The following is a 15,938-nucleotide window of genomic DNA, read 5'->3' on the forward strand; positions in this document are numbered from 1 at the left end:
ATTCTGCTGATACAGCAGATTAAACTAAAGCTGGAGCAGATATTTTATGGGGCTTGCTCGGGGTTTAGATGTTCTCACCTGCAGCTGGGCAGCAGCAGTGAGCATCTTGTGACGGGCTTGCAGAGTGGATGCAGAAGACATGGACACAGACATACTCTGTCTCAGCCACCGGACGTCCTCCCACATACAGGACAGCTGCAGAACATACACAGAGCAGGTTATTGTGCTGCTTTCATGTGCAGTGACAAGCAGTGGGTCATTACAGCTTCATGCCAAAATGCATATGGACATATTTATCAAATTTTATGAAAGTGATAATTTAGATATTTATGTGTAAAACACAATGCCAAGAAGGAAAGATGATCTTAGAGAATCAACTATTGCTGCCTATCAAACTTAGAAAAGTTATAGGATCATTAAAAAAAATATCTGAAGTCCATCATCCTACACAGTATATCAGCTAAACATCTCATATTAACTCCTAAGCCTACTGATGCTGGGCTGATAAGCTGTAATTATTATCTGTATACCAGAGTCAAATGTACTGTTTTCTTGCCATTGCTCACGTCTGCATTAAGATGTTTTCTCACAGTCTGTGGGATTTTCCCGCACAGTCATTTTTCCCTGGCACAGTGGTCCGTGTGTATATCTTAGGGAGTCAGATGGCACCATGTACACAAAATCCAAAACTCCTGTGAATTTGTTTGCTGACCACACTAAGATGATCATACTGAGCCTCTGAAGCCTGAAATGTTCTGCATACTGTATGCACAATTTGGAGTTGTGCACACTTACCTCCAGCTGATGGGAAATGCATGCTCAAAATCTGAGAAACATTCATTCAGTATCATGCCGTATGGGGAAAGCACCCCAAAAAACCTCTCTAAGGCCCTGCAAAGTCTGTCTATGTTCTAGTTGAGTCTTAATGTTTGCATTTTCTTTGCCTGGTGTGAAGGTAGCCTTCAGAGAGCTGTACAATGAATGTTTGCAAGCCTCAATAAACTAAAGTAACTTTGGAAAGAAGAGTGGATCACAATTCCTCCACAACAATGTGAGAGACTAAGTGAGACAGAAAACCAATGAGAGTTATCACTGCAGCAGTATTTAGATTTTAAGTTTGAGCTACACAGACTATTTCCATGATGAAGGTTTCTATTAACAATTAATTTTTTGTGCTTCCTCTCATCCTGAAGGCTGAAACTAGGAACATATTTCTTTGCCACTGAAGAACTTCATCGTGTTTATTGTTAAAGGAGCAGATTGTCATTGTTTTCTCTCATAAATTAATATCTCTAAAGCCTGTTCAGTTCATGGAGATCCTTCATAACAATTTTTTTCTGCCTTCCAGAAAAAAAATGTTGTTCTGACTATGTTGGTCAAATGGAATAAACACAGTCATTGAGATTTAAAGAAGCTCTCAGAGACCTTTATTCAAACAGCCCTGTGAGCGGTTTAGACACCCTTTGCTTTCCTTTCTTGTCACTGTCAAACCCAGACGGCTGGTGCTCATTCAGACTGGGGCTCTGCAGCACTCTGTGAGCTCAGAGAAAGTGGTAATTTTCCATCGCCGACACAGAGCTGTAAAGCTGTAAATGTTTTTTTTCTTCCCACTCAACACAAGCATTACAGCTGCAGTTCGTCTGCAGTTTAATTGTTCAGCATATCGTTGAGTGCTTCCATGCTGAAAAGACTAAAATGCAATTTCCTGAAGCCTAAGTTTGACATAGGTAGTGTATGTCAAACTTAAAACGTTGACAGTTTGTCTGGATTTGGTCGACGGTGAAACAATTTCAGAGAATGAAGAAAAACTGAAGGCATAAATCAGATTTCTGCTGAAAGATGAATGAATATTAGACAGAAGAGATGAACAACAAACCATCAACTACAGAAGCACTGTTTCTGTTTTCAAAGCTTGAATATAATAAATATAAAAGATGGCATTGGAGTAAAACTCTTACAGCGCATAAAAGAATATGATCCAAAAACATATTTGCTGAAAGAGATAAATGATGTATAAAAGGAAAGATAGAGAGAACAACACATACAGTGTGCTTTAGAAAATATAAAGGAAAACAACACATGATTTAAGATTTAATAAAATAAAATATCCTGCAATATTCTGCAAAACACATCTCAGCTCCTTGCAGATACACCATGTATGTTCCCATTACTGGTCTGCATGTTGACCAAATTAAAAAGCATTCATTTAGCACGTTGAATGTAAATGGGGTATTTTATAATTTTATTTCTTCATCTGGAATCATTCAGGATGCAGTTTGTATGCTTATGGTTATGGAGTCCATGTTTCAGCAGCATTGTGTGATGCTGTCGTTTGGCCGTACCTTCGTGAACCACAGGAAGTCCTGCATGAGCGAGCTGCTGTAGGAATCATCCACTTCCACGATGGGAATCTGCTCCTCCGCAGTCACCAGTAAACTGTCTTTATGGTAGAAGACAGCAGCCAGGTAGATCCCCCTGCAGACAAGGTATGACAGATGGTGGATTTATTGTTTCACAGCTGACAGCTGCAGGTTCAAGTGTTACAGGTGTGTGAAGCAAACCTTTTTAGTGTCTTTACAAACTTGTTTGAGGAGTTAAAGAGGTGTTTGATGCTTCTGGAGACCGACTGCTTCCTGCTTGGGTTCTGTAGTTTCAATGAGTCTACAAAGGAAGAGAAGGAAGTTAGAAACATTTTTAATGTTCAGCTGGAACTGACTGAACCATGATGTCCAGGTAATTCTAGTCCAGGTGGCAGCTGCTATAAATGTCGAAGTGGATTTTAGTTTCTGTGTGTGATTTAGGGTCAGCGGGGTCGGATTTCTCTCCCATATTCAGGTTATCTCCTTCATTCCTCCTTCTCCTATCTCTGTTCCCTCCGTCTCTCCCGCTGGCCGTCCCCGACTGCTTGGCGATGCCAATCTCCAGACCGCAGCGGCCATTTACTCCGGCTAATTACACGCCACATAATTATCAGGTTGTAAACAAATGAGGAGCTCACAAACATAATGCCGTGCCGCCCGTTGGCCCGGCTGCAGACCAAAACTGTCCCGTCACAAAAAAGAGGCAAGAAAAAAGGTGTTTTCTGTGTTTATGTCAAACTACAGGAACGGTTAATCGTCTGATTAAAGGCAGAATTCCAGTCTTCCTGGAATGTGCTGCAGTCTGAACTACAGGAATGGACGGAAAAATAATGAAGGAATTGAAGCTGATGAAGCAAACAGGAAATATTTTATTTGTAATGGAAAATTAAGAAGTGCTGATTTGTTTCTACATCAAACCCATCTAATTTCAGAAAAGGCTGAAAACTACTTTTCAAGTGTATTTTATAGCTTTCTATCAGTTTCTATCTATTTTTTTTTACACATTTCCAATAGTTAAATCTAAACATTTTTAATGTGATTTTAATGTATATTTTCAAGCACAGAAACCAGTATTAAAAATTACCCACATCATTCCACTTACACATCATGTAAAATAATATTTTTGTTTTGTTTCTGAAGAACTGTTAGGGCCAAAAGATATACATAAGAAAAATAAATCAACTAATTACTTAATATGGCCTCTGAATGAGGACATTCCAACAGCTTTTTACATGCAAAGAAAGAAATATAATACAACCATGCATTCAAATTCAGAGAGGAAATTAAGCTTTTTCACTGGAGTTTTATGTATCTAAACAAGAAACCATAAAATTATGGAAGTTTTTTTCAATGCATTAAAGTAACTCTAGGTTACATTTCTGCAAATACAGTAACAGGTTCTTTTTAAGGAAAGCAGCCTAAAAAGTTCTTAAAATAGTGACATGCAAGTTCCCAAAGTAGACTCGTTTCAGGTAGCTAAAATGGAACTTAAAAAATGTACCTGCAAGTTACAGAAAGTAACGTGCCAGCTTGATCCAAGTGAACTGGAAATTTAAGAAAGGTATCCAGCAAGTTCTGAGCGAGTAACTTGCAAGTTTTGAAAAAAAAAACAAAAACATGCAAGTTTCAGAAAGGCAACTTATTAGTTCTGGAAAGGAACCTGTAGGTTTCAGGGAAGTACTGCTGAATTTCTAGAGACTAATCACAATAACTTCCAACACAATAGTGTTGTGAGGAAGTAAAAGCATCCTTCAAGTTCAGGGAAACTAAGTAACCATGCGATTTTAAAAAGTAATCTGAAAGTTTCAGGAAAGTAACCTTCTAGTGTTCTGAAAGTGACCTGCAAGTGCCATGAAACTAGTAAGTCCAGATATCCTGCCAATTTGAGCAAAGGTGAAACGTAAGTTCCAAAAGCTCTTAATTGGAAAACATATTTAAACACAAGACTGAACATTTTCACATTATGTCAGCATAAGTCTGACATACATTTTGAAAGGATTATAATTTATGTGACGATTAGAGAACAATTTTCTTTGCTCTTGTGCAAATTAATTCAGAAGTTATAATTAAATGTCATTGAATCGTGGTGTGAAGTGACTTTGAATTGTGGTCAAACATTCTACAAATATGACAGATTTGAAGACCATTCCACTGCTACTGCAATCCCAGTCGAACTAGTGAGTGTGCTGGTTTGTGTCTGTAAGCTGTGCGGCAGCATTAGTCCCTCCTGCTGGACACACAGTCCTGATGTTTTACAGTCTAGCTGAGCTCTGAACAGTAGCAGCCTTCAGCAGCTGTAAAGAGTATGTCTGTGTGTGTGTGTGTGTGTGTGTGTGTGTGTGTCTGCAGCTCAGGGTTAACCCTGTCTGACAGCAGAATAATCTGACAACAACTCTTTGGCCCACTGTGAAGCACCGACTAATAAATAAATAATCGAGCTCAGGTTGGAGCTGATTAATGAGACAACACATTTTCCCCCTGATGGCGTGAAATAGGAGCAGCTTCATTTCAGTCTAACACAGTTCTGACCTTTAAGTGACCAATTATTACTGATTGTAAACACAGATGTGACAACAAGTCAAAGCGAGGACTTTCAGGGTGTAATCAGCGGAGGAAAAAAAAGGAGTTTTATGATTTATTCTGAGTAAAATTTCTGAGAAAATCTCTGCAATCATATGGCAAGTAGGGTGGAAAATGAAATGATTAAAAGCAGAGTGAAAAACATAAAATGATCCTTTAGTTTGATACAAGAAAGCTTCAAATCAACTCTGCTCAGTGCCGTCATGGGCAGCTGTGATTTTTCTGGGGACTTTGAACCTAATGAGCCAGATTTTCACCTGAGAAACTTGAAGTGAGCTCAGATTAACGTGAAATTTTACTGAGGAAGTAGAAAACCAGTCAAAACCTTTCCTGGTCGTCTGCTGTGTGTATGCTGTGGAGTCAGACTTTTATATACTATAGAACCTGTTGTCTTGTTTCAGGTATTCTTTAATAAAATCAGGATTAAATTGAATCCGAGCATCACTGACTTTTTATGCTTTCTGACAAGGGAAGACGTTTTTGTAAATGACAGGTTTATGGTAAATTCAGCCATATTGGAATAAGGTTAGTGTGCGATCAGAAAATAAATGAGAAGCAAATAGATGTAAATAAGCTGAGAACAAGCTAAAGAAATACAAACATAAAACCTGACAATATTGTTTTACCACTGTTGGGTTGGACATGTTTAAAACAGTTTTTACACTTTGTGTCTGATGTTGCATGGATTAATGCAGTGCTGTTTTCTCTCTGACTTTCCTGAATGGGATTAATGTCCAGCCAATCCCGGATGCTGCCTCCTGACAATGTAAAGGGTTAAAGTATTCACCAGGTGGGAGTCAGAATCAGCACACTGATGCTGGAGATTGGGCAGATTAATGTGACGTCCTCTGAAATGATGGAAACACGCACACCCATCATAAATTACCATTGCCTGCTGCTGAACAAGCTCTTTGTGCCTACACTAATTAATTTTGCATATTTATTTTTGTCTCTCTAAGAGTAAACTGTGTAAATATACAGCCCACATATGGGTCGTGGGTGTACATTACAGCTGCAAACACAGCTGAAATAATAACCCACTGAACCTGTACACAAATACACTTTTAATGCTACGTTCTGCAGGTTTATACTTCATGCTGCAGAAACACAACCTTCTGCCCTAGCTATGCTTGGTGAAAATAACAATATGATTGCTTTTAATGGATGTGCAAATCAATGGAAACTACATTACTGATTTCCTGCTTGATGGTAATTGTTCTGCACTTGTAGCGCTTTATCAAGTTCGACGACACCATAGCCCTTTACACTACAATCAGTCATTCATCCATTCATACACACATTCCCACACGGATAGTGATAGGCAGGCTTTACATAGAGCTGAATGGTTAAAATGTGTTTATGACAATTATTGGACAGTTGAATTAGCTCGAAGTTTACTGGTCCAACTCTAACCTATGGTCCTGAGATAGGATCAAGACTTAAAGAACAAGATCTTGGATACAAGCAGCTGAATTGAGCTTCCTCAGCAGAGGAGCCAGACCTTCCCTTAGAGAGAGCTAAGATGCTTCCACTTGGAAGAAATCCAGGACAGAGTCAGAACTAGCTGCACTTCTACTGAAGAATGTTACTGGACAAGAGTGAGGTCTGGGTTTTCCACACGGACCTGTTACCTTCAAAGACTGACCCCGTATGAGCGGATGGATGGATGGTGGATGGATGGATGATTAACAAATCAATAAACTATTAAAATATTTTTTCTTTTTCAACAAAGATTGAACTCAAACCAGGTGGGAATTTTAATCTGCATGACTTAAGGTCTAAACATCTAAGAATTTAAATCAGTGTTCTAACATGAGTGCCAGAATAATTTTTACCATGTTCACATGAATATGTTTTTTTCAAACTCAAATTCCACAAGTAGATTCACATCTGTGTAAACTAAAGTTGTAACCACATTTAAAGAGTTGAAACAGTCCATAACATTTGGCATAAATCAAAAACAGTCAGTCAGTCAGTCATTTTCTACCGCTTATTCCATAGTGGGCCGCGGGGGAGCTGGTGCCTATCTCCAGCACTCTATGGGCGAGAGGCCAGCTACACCCTGGACAGGTAAATCAGAAACATTGTAACTTAAATCACTGCCAAACTCAGAGTCAGTCAGATTTTATATCAGAAATCTGAGTTTGTTTCTCACATGTGTGGTATGAATTTTCACTTAGAGACCAAAGTTTGCTCACTTTTGGCTCAGACATATTTACTGGCAATTCAAATGTCTGTCAGATGCCTTTAGTGGCAATTTAAATGTTTTGTCAGTCGCCGTCCGTGTCAACTGTGCTGTTTTCAACCCCCATAATGCTCTGCTGTGGATCAGAAACCCAACAGTTGAACTTTTGGTTATGATAGAGAAACAGGATTAAACAGTAAACAGAACGGTAAAATTTTCTGGTATGGATTTTCCTGCAGACAGTAATTTCTCAGGTAGTCCACACTCATAGGAACCGGATCATGTTCTGTCTCCACAGGCTGATTTCAAACACATTACACCAGACTCCACACAGCACCCTTTAGAACCATGCATGGCTTTGCATACCTTTCCCTACTTTAGTACTCACCTCCACAGCAGTAGTGTGTGTGTGTTGCTCGGACCTGCTGCAGCAGACGCTCCATAGCCTCGATGTGACCCCGCCTCCTAGGCTCACGGCCGTCGCTCTCCCTCCAGTCTGAAACCAAAGATGTGGCAAGAAACTCATTACAGTAGGTTATTTGTGACACTGTGGGTCAGTTTGTGCATGCTTTCAGATTAAACTGCAGAAAAACAGCTCTGAGTTTTTTGAGGATGAATATCAGAGCAGAGCAGGCTGTTTGTATCCTGAGTGGAGGGCAACTCAGATTCTCTATGAGGATATTTCACAAAAATATGACATTTCCATTTTGGGTAAAATATTTTAGTGAATACTTTAGAAATGACTCACAGACTATAACACACCAGAATCTGTGTACCGTTAAATTGTTTACATAAAACACAGATACATTTGTTGTGCAAATAATCCAAGACCATTTTGTTAGATAACTGAAGAACTGAACACAAAGGGTTATTTTTGAGATGAAATACGTCAACATTTCATAACTCGTTGGCCTTTGAAACAGCCAAAGAATGTATAAAGCAAAAGAAAATAAGCAATATGTCCAAAAATCCAAATGAGGTTCAAAACAGTGCGAGTTCAGAGATTAAATATGTGGAGCATTCTCAGGAATGACCCACAGGGACAGAGGAATGAACTGAAAGAATTTGGCTTTTGTGGTTTGCTAGTTTTACTCAGCTTGGTGTTCATGTTGTAAGGTAAAATGTGAAAATACAAACACACATAATTGTTTGGTTAGATCCACAGAACTTTCAGACCACATTTAGCCCAGACGTATTCAGACAAATCAGATATCTTTCAGATTCTGTATCTTCAGTGACAGGTTTGGTTGTCTGCCAGAAATACTCTGTGACCATTCAGATGTTTTCCACATGTCTAGAGAAAACTTGGATGTCTTTCAAACATCTTGTTTTCAGTGACAATTCAGGCGGTTTTAATTTAAGTTCAATTCAGTTGGTTTCAGTTGACTTATATAGTGCAAATTCATACCTGATGTAATCTCACCATCACAGATTCAAATTCATCCAGTTTGTCATAGTTTTCAAGCATGTTTACAATGCATTCTGTTTATAATGGCTCTGAATAAAAGCTATCTCATCTCAAAGTAGGTATCTTTCAGGTGATGTTCAGGGCAACAAATGTCTTGCAGACCTCTTCAATGACAATGAAAATGTCATTCATAGATTTTAGTGATGTTTCACATCTGGCAGACACCTACAGTAAAAATTCAAATTTTTTCAAGTGTCTTTAATGGTATTTCAAATGCCTGTCAGATGTCTTCAGAGACAATTAATGTGTCTTTCAGACTTCATGGAAAAATTAGGCTTTGGTACCACTTATTAGTTGTTTAGATATTCTCATTACCAATTTGATTGTTTTTAGTGGCAGTTCATGTTTATGAGATGTTTTTAGTGACAACTCCGGCATCTACAGTTAGATGTCTGTTAGATGTCTTTAAGGTTAATCCAAATGTCTGTAAGATGTCGTTACAATTCAGATGTCTTTCAGTTGTTTACATTATTAAGCTTTTCTCTGAAGACTTCCCTCCCCCTTTTTAGCTTGTATTGGACTTTATGTCCTGTGGTGTAAAAGGAGCAAACTGATTAACAAAGGAAACACTGAAGTTCTGTCCTTTTTGATTGGTTCTGATCAAAGGAGAATAAAATTTTTCCAGATCCATTCAAATGGTTAGAAGCCTTTCTGAGACGAACAGGACTACAGGACCAGACCTTTTTGTACTCGTACTCATCGTCTTCCGCTTTATCCGGGACTGGGTCGCGGGGCAGCAGACTCAGCAGAGACGCCCAGACGTCCCTCTCCCCAGACACCTCTTCCAGCTCCTCCGGCGGGAGCCCAAGGCATTCCCAGGCCAGCCGAGAGACATAGTCCCTCCAGCGTGTCCTGGGCCGTCCCCTGGGCCTCCTCGGCTGCGAACCGCCCCAGTGCATGCTGTAGGTCTTGGCTAGAGGGGGCAAGCAGGACCACGTCACCTGCAAAAAGAAGAGACGAAATCCTCTGGTCCCCAAACCAGACACACTCCGGCCCTTGGCTGCACCTAGAAATCCTGTCCATAAAAGTTATGAACAGGACCGGTGACAAAGGGCAGCCCTGCCGGAATCCGACATGCACCGGGAACAGGTCCGACTTAGTGCCGGCAATGCGAACCAAACTCCTGCTCCGCTGGTACAGAGACCGGATGGCCCCCAGTAAAGGGCCCCCGATTCCATACTCCTGGAGCACCCCCCACAGGGCATCACGAGGGACACAGTTGAATGCTTTCTCCGGGTCCACAAAACACATGTGGACCGGTTGGCCAAACTCCCATGAACCCTCGAGTACCCTGCAGAGGGTATAGAGCTGGTCCAGTGTTCCACGGCTGGGACGAAAACCACACTGCTCCTCCTGAAGCTGTGGTTCAACTATCGGCCGGACTCTCCTCTCCAATACCCTGGCGTAGGTCTTACCAGGGAGGCTGAGGAGTGTGATCCCCCTGTAGTTGGAACACATTCTCCGGTCACCCTTCTTATGTAGGGGGACCACAACCCCAGTCTGCCAATCCAAAGGCACTGTCCCCGTCCACCACGCAATGTTGAAGAGGCGTGCCAACCATGACAGCCCCACAACATCCAAAGACTTGAGGTACTCAGGGCGGATCTCATCCAACCCCGAAGCCCTGCCACCGCGGAGCTTTTTAACCACCTCGGTGACTTCAGCCTGGGTGATGAAAGAGTCCAACCCCGAGTCCACAGCCTCTGTTTCCACCAGGGAATGCGTGATGGCAGGATTGAGGAGATCCTCGAAGTACTCCTTACACCGGCCGATAATGTCCCCAGTCGAGGTCAGCAGCTCCCCAACCCCACTGTAAACAGTGTTGGCGAAACACTGCTTCCCCCTCCTGAGGCGCCGGACGGTTTGCCAGAATCGCTTCGGGGCCAACTGGTAGTCCTTCTCCATGGCCTCACCGAACTCCTCCCAGGTCCGAGTTTTTGCCTCTGCCACCGACCGGGCCGCGGCACGCTTGGCCCCACGGTACCCGTCAGCCGCCGCGACAGGCACCGCGGACCTTACAGCCGCAGCTACGGGCAGCAGCATCGACAATAGATGTGGAGAACATGGTCCACTCGGACTCTATGTCTCCAACATCCCTCGGAATCTGGTCAAAGCTCTCCCGGAGGTGAGAGTTGAATACATCCCTGGCCAAGGGGTCCGCCAGACGTTCCCAGCAGACCCTCACTATGCGCTTGGGCCTGCCAGGTCTGTCCAGCTTTCTCCTCCCCCAGCGGATCCAACTCACCACCAGGTGGTGATCAGTGGACAGCTCAGCCCCTCTCTTCACCCGAGTGTCCAAAACATGCAGCCGAAGTTCTGATGATACGACAACAAAGTCGATCATTGACCTCCTGCCTAGGGTAGTCTGGTGCCAAGTGCACTGATGGACACCCTTATGTTTGAACATGGTGTTCATTATGGACAATCCGTGACTAGCACAGAAGTCCAATAACAAAACACCGCTCGGATTCAGATCAGGGAGGCCATTCCTCCCAATCACGCCTCTCCCGGTGTCACTGTCGTTTCCCACGTGGGTGTTGAAGTCCCCCAGCAGAATGATGGGGTCCCCAGGAGGGCACTATCCAGCACCCCCCGACAGGGACGCCAAGAAGGCCAGGTACTCCGCACTACCACTCGTCCCGTAGGCTGAAATGATAGTCAGAGACCTCTCCCCAACCTGAAGACGCAGGAATGCGAACCTCTCATCCACTGGGGTAAACCCAACACGAGACGGCTGAGCTGGGGGGCGACAAGCAAACCCACCCCAGCCCGCCGCCTCTCCCCGTGGGCCACTCCAGAGTAGAAGAGAGTCCAGCCCCTCTCGAGGAGATGTGTTCCAGAGCCCACGCTGTGCGTGGAGGCGAGCCCGACTATTTCTAGTCGATATCTCTCGACCTCCCGCACCAGCTCAGGCTTCTTTCCCCCCAGCGAGGTGACATTTCACGTCCCTACAGCCAGCCTAAGCATCCGGGGATCGGGCCGCCGAGGTATCCACCTTCATCCGCCGCCCAATCCTCTTTGCACCGGTCCCTCACGGTTCCCCCTGCAGGTGGTGGGCCCACTGGGGGATGGTCTTGCGTCTCGTTCGGGCTTGGCACGAGGCACGTGACGTCGCCCGGTACGGCGGAGCGGGGGTCCCACCCTGGAGCCAGGCCTGGGGTCGGGACTTGTCGGGGAGCCATGTCCAAAGACATGCCTGTTAGGTTAATTGGTCACTCTAAATTGCCCTTAGGTGTATGAATGAGTGACTCAATGAGTGAGTCATTTTCTACCGCGTATTCCATAGTGGGTCGCGGGGGAGCTGGTGCCTATCTCCAGCAGTCTATGGGCGAGAGGCAGGGTACACCCTGGACAGGTTGCCAGTCCATCGCAGGGCAACACACAAACAACCATGCACACACTCATTCATACACCTAAGGGCAATTTAGAGTGACCAATCAACCTAACAGGCACGTCTTTGGACTGTCGGAGGAAGCCGGAGTACCGGGTGAGAACCCACACATGCACGGGGAGAACATGCAAACTCCATGCAGAAAGACCCCTATATATAAATGTATATATAAATATATATATATATATATGTGTGTGTGTTAATTGTTACTCTCATTTGTGGCCCCCTCGAGATCTCTCTCTCTCAGCAAAGTCCAGACTCCAACTAATTAAAACGTATCAATATTTTACTTTACTGTAGGCTGTCTGTATAAGGCAGAAATTAGAATCACTTGACAATGTAGAACATATATATATATATATTTCAATTGTTAAAGAGCTGCCACGTATGAAACAATAATGAACCATTTTCTGATGCATAACGTTTCATCTTCTGTTTCTATCTTTTCTTTTGAACAAAGAAGTTATTGTTCCAAAACTTGACCATTGTGGTCCAGTTTTGATTTCATTTAAATAAAAAAATTTACAGTTTGGTTGTTTTTGCGGTTTTTATTTAAAAGTCTGTAAATGGTAATGATTTATTGTTCGTCCTGTCCTAATGCAAGTGGCGGTTTTTTATGTCTGTGCACCACCTATGTAAAATCTCCCAGTCCACTAAATCGAACGCACCGATCTCCTTGGCAACCGTTCTGTTTTGGATGTAAGCGCGCATGTGCTCTCATGTAGCGTATGTGAAATTTCTGGTCATACGCGTTGTTTTCGAGCTGTACTGTGCTTTAATTCAGCAAAATAACATGGAATACAACTAGTTACTCTATCTTTGCTTTTAACTGGGGTATTTAGCAGCGAGCAGACAGACATTAAACATAGCAGTGCTCATTTTAAAGGCTGGCCGTTCAAAAAAGCCTCAAGCTCCGAGGGGAGAGAAGCAAAGCAAGAACATTGAACAGTTCAGAAACAATTTGTAATGAGGGGAATAAGCCATTTTATAAACAGATTAAGTTGTGTTTTAGACTGACTATTGGTAGCGGATCTGTTCTTCTTTGTGTGCTCGTGAGTTTTTGCAGCCGTAACTGGTTCTGGATGACGGCGTCATGGCAGACAGCCTTTCTTCCCTCTTCCCGGTACTGTGTACCGGCTCAGAATCTTTTAGTGGTACGCAGTACCAGACCGTACCGGCTCACTTTCACCCCTGGTCGTAACTCCGTCTCTGACGTCTGGAGCAGAAAACGGATCAACACGTCAAAGAGGAAAATATGTTGCTGGAATCTGTGAAAACTTGTTAATGGATTCAGGGCTCTCATGTTTTCACTTTGCATATTTAAAATCACATGCCCACACACTCTCTGCCCCTTGCTGCTGTTATAAACACTCGCAGTGCAGAGACACACACACACATGCACACACTCTCTCTCGCAGCTCAAGGCTGAGGTGTTCGGAAAAGAAAAGGAGTCGTGACGAAGAGCTGAAGCTGATGTTCCAACCCCAAGGACCTTGGAACAGAACAGCAGAATGGCTGACTCTGGTTTCAGATGAAAAACTTGCTTAGTGTCCACCTGAACTACTTTCAGAACCCATGGAGCAACCAGATATGTACAAGAAAAACTACATAAATGACTCCATGCCTGTGAGGATTCAACAACTTTGTTTCTGACCGACAGCTTGAGTTCTTCAACATGTTAATAAAAAATAGATTCTTTTTTACTTTTGAAATGTTGAAAACAACGTAAGTTCAGTTAGGTCAGCAGTGATAAATTCTGTGTGGCTTGGAGGAAAAAAATCATTTTGCAAATAGCACCAGTTATCAGCTCCATTCAAACTCAAAACACCAACAATATCATCATTATTAGATGTTTTAACATAGTAAATATTTAATCAACTCTCATGATAATGATATCTGTCACCTTAGAGATCTATACCAGTGTTTCAAAAGTGAACAAGCTGCAGAGACACAAACTGGAGACCAGGAGAGCTAGAGCATTCCTCTTTTTATCCAGCTGAATCAGTGATGGGAAGCAGGAACTTACTGGATGGAATGGCAGATGGAGGCAGGGACGATGCAGGCGGACCCCAGCCCTTCATGTTGTACGCCGACACTCGGACGTAGTAAAGCCGACCCTGAAACATAAAAACCAGCAGAGAAGACAAAGCTGGAAGTCTGGCTTTTTACAGAGTTCTTTAGCTGCATTTTAGCCTTTGATGCTGCGGCTATATTGACAACATTCAGGTGTGATAGTTGCTTAGGGTCAGGGAGTGCATCAAAGTTAAGGTTCTGTCATGATCCTGGTGTGTGGGTGTGAATGTGCGTGTATGTGCGTGTGTGTGAGATCTTTCTCTGAACAGAAGATCTCTGCTGGAGGTTGTGGCGGGCCTGTTGCAAACTGCACACCTGTCTGCAATTACTTCTTATTAGTGTTAGGGATTTTAGGAGCTTTTGGACGACTGTTCTTTGCCTGATGATCAGCCTTAGTGGTAGTGGAAACCCTCCTGCTCAGTTTTCTTCCAGCGAGTCTTTCAAATGGATTCAATGGAAAGATCCCATAAATACATCTACTTGGATGGAACTGGGTTTAATCTCACCAAAAGCAGAAGGCGAGGCCATAGTGTGATTGGTCAACGGGCCATTGTTGGTGTCACTGGGCAGCGTGGATGGCACTGTCACATTGTGTGCTGCCGTCCGCAATTATGGGGTCGTCCACCATCATGCCAACCTGGGGCCCGACAGTGTTTACCAGCTTCTCATTTTCCTCATTCACATGCCGGATTTTCTGTTAGGGCAGCAGGATGAACATCCCATCTATGTTGCTGTTTGGGAGTTTTGAGTTTTTTTTACAGAGCCCTCCAGGTTAGAGAGTGGTTCAACATGAACCAAGGTTTTATCAGTCTTTGCCTTCCATTGTACTCCCCTGTCCTGAACCCTGTTGAAGAATGCTTCTCCTTATGGTGATGGAAGGTATATGAATGCCAACCTTACACCAACGTACATTTCCCGCAAGCCATGGAACTAGCCTGTGGTGACATACAGGGGTTGGACAATGAAACTGAAACACCTGTCATTGTAGTGTGGGAGGTTTCTTGGCTAAATTGGACCAGCCTGGTAGCCAGTCTTCATTGATTGCACATTGCACCAGTAAGAGCAGAGTGTGAAGGTTCAATTAGCAGGTTAAGAGCACAGTTTTGCTCAAAATATTGAAATGCACACAACATTATGGGTGACATACCAGAGTTCAAAAGAGGACAAATTGTTGGTGCACGTCTTGCTGGCACATCTGTGACCAAGACAGCAAGTCTTTGTGATGTATCAAGAGCCACAGTATCCAGGGTAATGTCAGCATACCACCAAGAAGGACGAACCACATCCAACAGGATTAACTGTGGACGCAAGAGGAAGCTGTCTGAAAGGAATGTTTGGGTGCTAATCCGGATTGTATCCAAAAAACATAAAACCACGGCTGCCCAAATCACGGCAGAATTAAATGTGCACCTCAACTCTCCTGTTTCCACCAGAACTGTCCGTCGGGAGCTCCACAGGGTGAATATACATGGCCGGGCTGCTATAGCCAAACCTTTGGTCACTCATGCCAATGACAAACATCGGTTTCAATGGTGCAATTAGCACAGATCTTGGGCTGCGGACAATGTGAAACATGTATTGTTCTCTGATGAGTCCACCTTTACTGTTTTCCCCACATCCGGGAGAGTTACGGTGTAGAGAAGCCCCAAAGAAGCGTACCACCTAGACAGTTGCATGCCCAGAGTGAAGCATGGGGGTGGATCAGTGATGGTTTGGGCTGCCATATCATGGCATTCCCTTGGCCCAATACTTGTGCTAGATGGGCACATCACTGACAAGGACTACCGAACCATTCTTGAGGACCATGTGCATCCAATGTTTCAAGCATTGTATCCTGAAGGCGGTGCCGTGTATCAAGATGACAATGCACCAATACACACA

General features: G+C 43.4%; 1 protein-coding gene across 2 annotated transcripts in view; it reads right to left on the minus strand.

Moving 5' to 3' along the window:
• The window catches only part of ankfn1 (ankyrin repeat and fibronectin type III domain containing 1), a 119,853-nt gene that overhangs the window by 11,946 nt on the left and 91,969 nt on the right, over window positions 1–15,938 (minus strand). For both annotated transcript variants that reach the window (XM_047376417.1, XM_047376418.1), the window contains 5 exons: window positions 14,011–14,101; window positions 7,514–7,621; window positions 2,562–2,661; window positions 2,343–2,475; window positions 79–195 (listed from right to left, as the gene is read on the minus strand). In XM_047376417.1, the coding sequence (XP_047232373.1) occupies window positions 79–195; window positions 2,343–2,475; window positions 2,562–2,661; window positions 7,514–7,621; window positions 14,011–14,101 (549 nt within the window). The remainder of the gene's footprint in view (window positions 1–78; window positions 196–2,342; window positions 2,476–2,561; window positions 2,662–7,513; window positions 7,622–14,010; window positions 14,102–15,938) is intronic.

The sequence above is a fragment of the Girardinichthys multiradiatus genome, chromosome 10 (assembly GCF_021462225.1).
Source record: "Girardinichthys multiradiatus isolate DD_20200921_A chromosome 10, DD_fGirMul_XY1, whole genome shotgun sequence".
Lineage (NCBI taxonomy): Eukaryota > Metazoa > Chordata > Actinopteri > Cyprinodontiformes > Goodeidae > Girardinichthys > Girardinichthys multiradiatus.